Below are 10,826 nucleotides of genomic sequence, written 5' to 3'. Positions count from 1 at the left end.
CATATGCTTTGCTCGTTATCCTAGATGTGACGTTTTACATTGTTTATCAGCCTTAAGCTAAGCAGACTGTTCTACGGCAAATCTATGTGGTTGTTTTAAATATATATTTAATTGTTTGCTTTATGTTTAATTTAACAGTAATCAGTAACAATAAAGTTTAATCTAGTATCGGAATATTTTGAAAGATATATTTTTTTTAAATCAGCAAAATGACAGCTTGTATTTCGAAAAACTTCTTAGTCAGTTTGCTTGTATCTCAAGGCACCTCAGTCCGTATGAATGTCAGTCTACAATAAATTTTCTGACAACCCTAAGCATTGTTTTAAGCATTGTTTTACCTGCGAGTGATTTTTTTCTAAATTCTTGCATGATATGGCTTTGCTCGTTATCCTAGATGTGACGTTTTACATTGTTTATCAGCCTTAAGATAAGCAGACTGTTCCACGGTAAATCTATGTGGTTGTTTTAAATATATATTTAATTGTTTGCTTTATGTTTAATTTAACAGTAATCAGTAACAATAAAGTTTAATCTAGTATCGGAATATTTTGAAAGATATATTTTTTTTAAATCAGCAAAATGACAGCTTGTATTTCGAAAAACTTCTTAGTCAGTTTGCTTGTATCTCAAGGCACCTCAGTCCGTATGAATGTCAGTCTACAATAAATTTTCTGACAACCCTAAGCATTGTTTTAAGCATTGTTTTACCTGCGAGTGATTTTTTTCTAAATTCTTGCATGATATGGCTTTGCTCGTTATCCTAGATGTGACGTTTTACATTGTTTATCAGCCTTAAGATAAGCAGACTGTTCCACGGTAAATCTATGTGGTTGTTTTAAATATATATTTAATTGTTTGCTTTATGTTTAATTTAACAGTAATCAGTAACAATAAAGTTTAATCTAGTATCGGAATATTTTGAAAGATATATTTTTTTAAATCAGCAAAATGACAGCTTGTATTTCGAAAAAATTCTAAGTCAGGTTGTTTGTATCTCAAGGCACCTCAGTCCGTATGAATGTCAGTCTACAATAAATTTTCTGACAACCCTAAGCATTGTTTTACCAGCGAGTGATTTTTTTTCTAAATTCTTGCATGATAAACTATGCACAATTTTAAAGTGCAATACAATTTCATTTCATCTTTTGGAACTGTTTGTTTGTATTTAAAAATCAATTCAAGTGAAGTTTTTATTTAACTTGTGTGTGCAATACATTTTAATGGAAAATTTAGTTTTTTTAATTTCCTATATTCCAACTGCGTGTGCATAATATTACATGGTTTACAGTGATGATAAAAGTGCATTTTAGGAATCAGACTTGGGACTACTATACTACATTAAAAATATATTTTAAAAAAGAGCTCAATGTGGTGACACTAGGAGAGTTAAAAATGAAAAAAATAAAAAATAAATGTTTTTTTAGGTGGTACTCGATGTAAAACCACTGTTTTAAACATAAGATTTGATGTTTCCTCTCCATGTCCAATTATATGATTTGTAATAAATGGTGAAAGTATTCCAGCCTATACCGCCCTTACATGTGTCACAGTATTGGAATGCGAGTAAAGACAACGAAAAAATGTGTGTTTTGGGTCACGGCTTTATCGGCTCCTGCGTATTGCAAAATGTGCATATGTGGCTATTTTAAGCCATCCTCATAGATTTTATAAGAGCGTCTAACCCGCCCCTTCTCTGGGTCCTCCCCCTCCACTGACTTGTCATATGTTTGAGGGCGATATAGCTTCCAAACAACCAGCAGCCCTGAGGTGTTCCACACTCTCCTGACATCTTTTGCTTGAGCCTCTTGTTTCTCTTTTGCCTTATTTTTCTAGTGCTAGTATTTTATTTTTAATTTTTTGACGTGAATAAAAAGCCTTTTTTGGGGACAGCATGGCACTGCGACAACTTTCAGACAAGGAGCCGAGTATTGAGTTATTTGTTAAGGTCAGTATTTTCATTTTTCTTATAACACTTTGAACTTTTAAAAAATATGGTTTTCCGCAGATTATTATTTTTTTATTTGGAGAAATGCTGTCTGCCAATAATTAGGCAATATTATTTAAAAAATGTGTAAGGCCAGACATAGAATAAATATAACCAAACAAAATAACCACTCCTTTTGATTTGCTTGCATGCACTCCTGACGTCTTAATATTTGTATCCATCAGCTGAGCGGTCGCTCTGTTTTATCAGAGCACAGGCACGACCTTATCACAGCCCAAGTGAGCAGAGAGCATGCTTGTGATGTCGGGCCCCCAAAGCCTCACGCAGGCACACCCACCCAACCATGCACATGTAGTCAAGAAAATGGCTCCTTGTTTCCTAACAAAACAACCATTTTCTATCCCGCCTAGTCGATCAAAGGTCACAGGACGACTGAGTTTGGGTGGGGTACGTCCCTGGAAGGTTATTCCCAAAAGCACCCAAGCTGCAAAATACCAAAGAGTTGTGAAATGTGCTTTCTTGGCTATGTGAGAGGGAAGGGAGGGACTGATGTTGTCTGGCTTTATTTGGCATTAAAGCTGAGTTGTCTTGAGAGTTTCAGCTGTTTAAAACATGACATAGGCAAACCCACTTTCATATAAATTAAACAGACAATAAAATGGGATACAGGGTTATAAAGGGTTTATAAATTGGTAATAAACCATTTATAAGCACTGATAAATTACTTGATATATTTTTAAGTAAATTTGACCTATTTACTCTGATTTGGGATTTTTTAACATTTCACCTCTACATATATACATACAGTACATACATACATACATACATACATACATACATACATACATACATACATGAAGATTAGATAAAACACTGTAGCGACACTGAACAAAAATATTGGGACACCCCTCGACTTAGGTCTCAAGTGATGTCATGCAAGGGAGTTGTTGGAAAGTTTTATGAGGCCATACGTATTTAGTCCAAGCTACGACTCTTTATACTCAGATTTTTTCCATACATTATGCATAATGAAATGCAATGAATCGTTATCATAAAACCTGTCAGTGTAAAAAAAAAAAAAAGAAGCTAACCACTCTTATTAGTTAAAAAAACAAAAACAAAAAAATTGTCTCGCCTGTTTTATGAGGCTAAACTGTGATTGGTTGTTACCTGAGTCCTGAGCAATTGTGATGTTATCTTCAGTCAACAGCAAGTGTGACAAAATGGCCGCCCCCCCCATATGGATAAAAATGGGTGGATTTTGTTGCTTAACTCATATTCTACAAATGCAATACTAATCAGGATGCCCTGTTTAGACTCTTGGAGTCGCATCAACATATTATTAAAAGACAATTTTGGGGTTGACTTCCCCTTTAAATAGTCCGTGCGGTCATATTGTGAGCACACATTCGCTTATTCCGCTAAACACAATGCCTGTGTCCCACCGTCCAGCAAACACCCCACCCTACATGTGTCTTGAAAAGTTAACAAGCAGGAAGGAAATCAGTTCATTTTTTCTTTGTGTGTACGGCAGGCCGGTCATGACGGCGAGAACTTGGGCAACTGTCCCTTCTGCCAGAGGCTCTTCATGGTGCTGTGGCTGAAAGGAGTCAAGTTCACCGTGACCACTGTTGACATGAGGAAGTAAGCATGCCTCCTCTTCCTGTCAGCGTTATGTCCTCAAAGACCTTCTATTAAGTGAGGGGAACTGGGATGTTGTTCTTTTTCCACCCTCAAAACGTTTCACACCATCAGCATGTGTAAGAGGTCTGTATTGCCTCCAAACAAACACCTTCTTTACCTTACCCACATTGTGTGAACTTCGTTATTACTGGTGGAAAAACAGGATCAGGAAGCCTGGAATGGACGCTGATAATTGAGGGTTTCACAACACATAACTGGTCCAAGTAATAAGAGGGGGAGTAGCCTTATTACTCCACAGTTAGTAGTGTTTTATATATATCTATACACAACAAAGCAATTAGTTGTTTCTTTACTTCAGGAAGCCTGCGGAGCTGAAGGACTTGGCCCCCGGCACCAACCCGCCTTTCCTGCTCTACAACGGCACCCTCAAAACAGACTTCATCAAAATCGAGGAGTTTCTCGAGCAAACGTTGGCCCCTCCCAGGTAGTATATTCATATGCCTGCACCATCTAATGAGATCCAATACAGGAGTTCTATCAAAGGCAGCATGGTGGGCTAGCGGTTAGCATGTCTGCTTCAAAGGGAAGTCAACCCAGAAAAAAAATCTTGACGGTAATATGTGTTATATGTGACCTCATCTAATTAATATTACATTTGTAGAATATGAGTTATGAAGCAAAATCCAGCCGTTTTTGTCAATCTCATAGGGCGGCCATTTTGCCACTTGCTTTCGACTAAAGATGACATCAATGTTGCTCAGGGGTCAGGCAACGGCCAATCACAGCTCACCTGTTTTCTGAAGCTGAGCTGTGATTGGCGACTGTCTGAAGATGACATCATTGTTGCTCAGGTGTCAGGTAACAACCGCTGTGATTGGTTGTTACCTGAGACCTGAGCAACAATGATGTCATCTTCAGATCAAATGTAATATTAATCAGAATGTCATGATTAGATTATTGAGGTCACATCTAACATACGAGGGTCATTCAATAAATAAGGCAAATTTTTCGGTATAAGGACTTCTAATACAGATAGAAGCTTACTTTTTTTTCTTTTTTTTATTCAACTAGTCTCCCAGCATTGTCACACTTTTCCCATCCGTGCACAAGCTTCCGTATTCCCTCAGCGTAAAAATCTTTGGACTGATGTCTCAGCCAGTCGCTCACAACACTTTTGACGGCATCGTCACTTTCAAACTTCTTTAAACAATTTAGCCCACTTGTATATATTTTTTCCGGCTGAAACATGTGGCACCATACACAGTTGATACTCTCCTATGAATTTCAACTGGTTTGCACCCTTCAGCAACCAAAAACTTGATAACTGACCGCTGTTTATTCCTGGAGCATGCTTCTTGGTCGGCCATCTTTGTTAATTGCCAAAACTCTCAAAGTTTTTCTTTAATCTGCAAAACAAATTAAATCCATGTGAAAAAGAAGTAAAACAGAATAGAAGTCCTTATACCGAAAAATTCACCTTATTTATTGAATGACCCTCGTATTATTGTTGAGAAATGTTTAAGGTTGACTTCCACTTTCACAGATTTGGGGTTCCAGTTGCAGATCTAGCCTTGAAGTTCTCCCCGTACTTGCACGGGTTTTTCATCACAGTTCTTGCATCTTTAGACTTGGGGTTCAACAAGTAGCCACTCCCTAGTAATTTTGGAATTACATTGTACTTAAAGTGTCCCATGTAGAAAACAAACACATCCCCCCTTTGCAGGTATCCTCACATCAGCCCTCAAAACAAAGAGTCCTTTGACGTGGGCGCTGACATTTTTGCAAAGTTTTCCGCCTTCATCAAGAACACACCAAACAACGCCTGTGAGTCGGCTTCCTTTTGGGCATCGTTGACATTTTATCAGATAGGGATGAAAAGATCTGACCAAAATGCTATGTCCGACCTTCCAGATCAGGAGAAAAACCTGCTGCGGGAGTTTAAGCGTCTGGACGATTACCTGAACTCTCCCCTGCCCGAGGAAATCGACCACAACTCAAGAGAGACCGTCGCCGTCTCCAAGAGGAAGTTCCTGGACGGGGACCGCCTAACTTTAGCCGATTGCAACCTTCTCCCCAAACTCCACGTCATCAGGGTGAGACAGTCAGTGAGAAAAATATGGTTCTAAACATAAGGCAAATAAAAACATTAGGAGTGTCAAAATTAGTGTATTCATTTTGAGTTAAAGTTCCTTTAACGCCACAATTTTTTTTAACGAACAATTAATGACCGCTCCTTACTTGGAAAGCCTGAGCTGGGGGAATTCCAGTCGCAACGCAGCAGACACGTCCACGTCAAAATTTAGCAATAACAAATTTGATAATAATGCATATATTTGTGGAGAGTGGGGTCAAGTTGTATTTTACAATTTAAAAAATATGTAGAATTTCACAAGTTACTTCATGTTAAAGATTAGATAGCTCTTAATATGAAAAGAAAAATGCACTGAGATGTCACCAACGTCTTACAAATGCAATCATGCCATCTAGTGGCACAAAAATTATCTCAACACAAATCAATGCCACACTTGTTTTTTAGCTTTAATTCAATTTTAGGAATTATTATGAAATTACTCTATCAACGACTGAAAGATGCAGCCATATTTCTATTCTTTTTTTCCCCACTTTGATGTTAATAAGAGTATGAAAACTTAGGGGGGGGGGGGGACTTTCTTCATTGTATATTTTCTTGTACATTTAAAAGAGACATAAAATTTGTGATTATCGTGAGTGAACTATTGAAGTCATGTGATTAATTACGATTAAAAAATGTAATCGCCTGACACCTCTAAAAAATATGCTTTCACTTATCTCTGAAACACCAATAAAGGATTAATCATTTATTAATGCCAGGCGGTTATTAATAATTTTTTCAAAGATCTGCATAAATACAGTGTAGCAGCCCCTCCTTATGGTGGCATTACATTCATTTTACAAAGCAAATTAACAACCACATATACCCAAATACAAAATATACATGTGAGACACAGGTATTATTTTTGTCCCCATTTTCATGTTCTGCACTGTAGTATCTGTGACTTTGAATGTGTGAGGCTTCAAAAGGTGTGTTCTAAGTCAGCGAATGAGAGCTGTTCTTTTGTTTGAATCCAGGTTGCCTCCAAGAAGTACTGCGGCTTCGACATCCCGGCCCAGTTGACGGGCGTGTGGCGATACCTGCAAAACGCCTACGAGCGCGAGGAGTTCAAACAGACGTGTCCGGCCGAAATCGAAATCGAGAAGGCTTACTTTGGAGTGGTCAATGTGAGGAAATAAAATGTTCATTCAAAATGTACAGGGTGCTGCATGGTGCCAAAGATTTTATAGCCACATAGATGGGGAACCTTTTGTTTTTTGTTTTGTTTTTTAAAACAGTTCAGATGTGTTTTTAGAATTGCCTTATATGGCCCACGCGCCACTTGTTTGCCACCACTGCCTTAAGAGCTCAAATCACAGAACACAATATTTTCTTGCGTTGGACTGTTTTAGTCTTCTATGAGACTAATTGTGCAATTGACTGTTTATTTAATTTACCAGATTTGTGTTTATAATGTACATACATAAAATATATTTTCAATGATTGTTAGTAACAGCAGAACCTTTCAAAACTGTTCCTTTTTATGATGAAAATCAACTTGTCTTGTTTACCTTAATCTGTACTAACACAATTGACATGATGGAAACGTGCCACTTTCACACTAATAAAACAATCAAAGGTGCTTGTCATCTTAAATCTTTTGTTCTAGTGTGTGGATGGTGACCCCAAGAGGACAACACTAATACCTGCACCCCATGCAAAGTTTATTGTTTAATAAAGAAAACATAATTTTTCAAGTGATTAATTGATTATTCAATGTGATAATCATTAAATTTATTAATTCTAAAAAATAAAAAAAATAAATTGATAGGAGCAGCTTAGTAAAAATATCACAAATAACACACACATCACCTGTCTAATAGTTTATTCAGTCACAAAAAAAGACAATTTTACAACTTTAAAAAATAGATTTTCTTCATTCAGTGGTGAAAGGAGTTGTATGGTGGTTTCGACGCTGGTGTCTAATTGGTCACGCAGTATTTCCAGAAACACGCTGTAAAAGCCACACAGAATTAGTCAAGACAATTGGAGGCAAAACATGTATCAACCATGTAACAAACACTAGTAAATAAAAGTAAAGTAAAAAAGTAAAGTAAAAATACTTAATCAGCCGTGGTACTGTCTAGTAGCACATGAACATGAACTAGTCAAAAATGTGAAAATGCTAAAATGGCCACACATCAACTGGCCATGGTATTAGGTACACCTGTACACTCATTAGATCTAATACATGAACTGAATCCAAAATTATTCCTTTACAAAGACAATTTGATTAACATTGTAAGAAAAATAGACCTATTCGTTTAACAATAAGTCTATTGTTGTGGTTATAGTTTATAGTGGCATAGAACTGCATTGTTTTATACTGATACCCAATTATTTTTGGTTAAGTTATGTTGCTGCAAAAAAAACAAAAAAAAACAAAATACAAAAAAAAAAACCACCACTACAAACACAACAATAAACATTTGCATTGATGTCATTGTATGTCCAAATATGGTTAATGTTATTTGTCACAAATTGGTCTTTCACCACATTGTCTTTTATTTATTATTAAACATAGCGCTAAAAATAGTTTGAGAACAATCCTTTGCTCTCTCTTGGACAAGTGAACAAGAAGTTTGTATGCAATCATTATTTATTTGTATCTTTATGACATAGAAAATGTACAAGACAGAACAGAAAAGGGATTAAAAAAAGGACTTTAAAAAGATGGAGGTGTTAATGTGACCTCATCCTTACACTCAGGGTTACCATTAGCCAAACACAGGCAATTTCTCGGGGCCCCAAGATTTCCAGGGGCCCTCAACCGTCTCATACAAACTGATCAATAACATTTTTTGTTGATTGATTAGTCTTAATTCACACACAAGATAGTATAAGAGTCGATACCATTTTGGAAATATTAGACCTTTTTTCGCATCTGCCGGATAAGGGCTCCACAGCCGTGTCTCGACAAATAAGATCGGTAGAAAGCCTTCTTTTGATTGATACATTTTTGCACACCCAACATTGTTGAAACTTTTGAGCGAGGAATGGGATTTATGTTTCAAATTCAGTGTTGTGCATGTTGTAGCAAATGTCAGAAGCAACACATTGTTAACTGTTTGTGTTAAATGACTGCTTTGTTGTGTCGTTTTGGCTCACCTCTTTTGTTGGTTTTGGGCAAACTTTGCTCTGACCTGACAAAAGCTTGAGAGCGAAGCTTGTCAGCTGCGGCCAGCTTTAGGACCACTGCCTTAAGACCCTCAATCTTCACACATGAACAAATAAAAACATGATGGACACATGTAGACAAAGTTTTATTTTTGATATACTATTGGCTAATATTTACCATATTTGCATAGTTATCCTGCTGTGATGAATCCTCAGGCCCTTTAATCAAAAACAAAAGTTCCACATTTTTGTTTGATTGCCTCAATTGCTGACGCCTGTAACTGAAATGGTGCAAATGAAGACACATTCAACTACCTTTGTTCCAGGATTGTCTTTGCCCATTGTGTTGCATCAGTAGAGGATACTGATTATTTAACTCCCTCTGTTCCCCTTCTGTATTGTAAGAGGCATCTTCTGACACAAGCTTCTGAAGGAAATCTGTGCAGAAGAACATTCATATATTATATAATTTGCTTGCGTTGGCCAGAAACCTCAAAACCATCACTTTTCAGGATATTGAAGAAAAAATAACGGCATGCTTGTTGAGCCATTGACACTTTATTGTCAAAGAGCACAAGCCAATTTCAACACTTTAGATTGGTCAAATAACTTGAAAAAAAATATGTTTGGACTGACCTGTTGTATGGATTCGTGAAAAATATATTTATTAAAATGACTAAAAATGTGCACATATAGAAGGTTACGGCCTGAAGCCAGCAATATTTTGGAATGTTATTATTATTATTATTATTATTATTATTATTATTGTGAGCAAACTGTAGAAATAGACATACCGTTCAATTGAAGAAGATGAAAGTTACAACGTTATTAAAAAATAAGGTTTAAATCCCGATCTAACAAAAATTGAGCACAATAATTTATCAGGAATTAAATAAAAAAATGAAATACTGACATTCGATTGAAAAAAAGGTAGAAAGTGAACACACCCCTATTAAAATTGAAGTTTTTTCCAGCAGAATGTCTCCAAGAAGAGAGCGCAATATAATTTAAAAAAATGAATAAATAAAATGTTGGGGAATAAGAAAAATAATACTGTATATATTTTTTTTTAATTAACAGTGGTGTATTCACTCATAGCATATAACGGCAGAAAGTAGGCCCTACTGTACGTAGATGTCATCAAGATAATGTAAGGTCAAATATTTTAGAGCTTGTAATTGGCCCAAAATAGTATTTTAAAAAAAAGAATTTGATCGTACCTGACTGTGTCTCCAGGTTGGATTCAGGATAGAGAGGTAGTGCATGTGTCCATCTTGCAGCAAGGAGGTAAAGCACAGCTAGAGACAGCATGGTGACTTTGTCTGCAGTTGGCCTAGTTGCTACGATCTTGGCAAAGAACTTCACTTATATATCCGCATGCCGGCCGTCCATCACAAGCGATCAATACATTATCATCAGAGCCAGCATCGCTTCTTAATGGATCGGGCGTCACAGACACCATTTAGGGGAAGCCTGTCAAGTCATCTGCGGCCTATCTGTGCTTGTACAGGGGAGCCTAACAAATGTTTACTCTTCCTCACTAATAACGCATGTCTGTCCAGAGAATCTGGTGTGCTTTATGTGCTGAGAGTTCACGTCTAGTGTCTTCAAGAGCATCATCGCTCACTCACGTCTGATATTTTTGTGCCGCAATGTTGCCGCGTGGACGTCATTGCAAGATCCGACGTCATTTTCTGTGAAATGACCCCTCCGACAATTGTCTCGTTTAGCAAATAGGTCAATTCGTTAACAAAAAAAATACAATATGTACACCAAGAACATTTAACACAGTGCATTTTACATAATATAAAAATATAATGGAAAAAGTCTTCCCTTCCTCCTGTCCATAAACTTTTACAACTTTTTTTTACAACATTCCCCAATAAGGGAATGGTCCTTGATTAGGAAATACACCATGTTTTCAAGCCAAGACTGAAACAAGTTTCAAGGTTTGAAATGAGGGTTTCAGTGCCAGTGTTAGGGTTTCAA

General features: G+C 36.8%; 2 protein-coding genes across 2 annotated transcripts; one reads left to right on the top strand and one right to left on the bottom strand.

The window, feature by feature from the left end:
- Window positions 1-1,751: 1,751 nt before the first annotated feature.
- clic2 (chloride intracellular channel 2) lies at window positions 1,752-7,316 on the top strand. Its single transcript, XM_077578886.1, has 6 exons — window positions 1,752-1,945; window positions 3,480-3,589; window positions 3,948-4,073; window positions 5,313-5,413; window positions 5,501-5,682; window positions 6,698-7,316. The coding sequence occupies exons 1-6, from the start codon at window positions 1,892-1,894 to the stop codon at window positions 6,857-6,859; spliced, it is 735 nt and encodes a 244-aa protein (XP_077435012.1). The 5' UTR covers window positions 1,752-1,891; the 3' UTR covers window positions 6,860-7,316.
- A 214-nt stretch (window positions 7,317-7,530) lies between these two features.
- Window positions 7,531-10,148, bottom strand: urp1 (urotensin-related peptide 1). The gene is made up of 5 exons (XM_077577177.1): window positions 10,058-10,148; window positions 9,153-9,275; window positions 9,016-9,056; window positions 8,829-8,934; window positions 7,531-7,674 (listed from the first exon to the last, which is right to left on the bottom strand). The coding sequence occupies exons 1-5, from the start codon at window positions 10,146-10,148 to the stop codon at window positions 7,643-7,645; spliced, it is 393 nt and encodes a 130-aa protein (XP_077433303.1). The 3' UTR covers window positions 7,531-7,642.
- Window positions 10,149-10,826: the final 678 nt, after the last annotated feature.

The sequence above is a fragment of the Vanacampus margaritifer genome, chromosome 10 (assembly GCF_051991255.1).
Source record: "Vanacampus margaritifer isolate UIUO_Vmar chromosome 10, RoL_Vmar_1.0, whole genome shotgun sequence".
NCBI lineage: Eukaryota > Metazoa > Chordata > Actinopteri > Syngnathiformes > Syngnathidae > Vanacampus > Vanacampus margaritifer.
The sequence above is the reverse complement of the archived record's forward strand: the minus strand, read 5'-3'. Positions and strand labels throughout refer to the sequence as shown.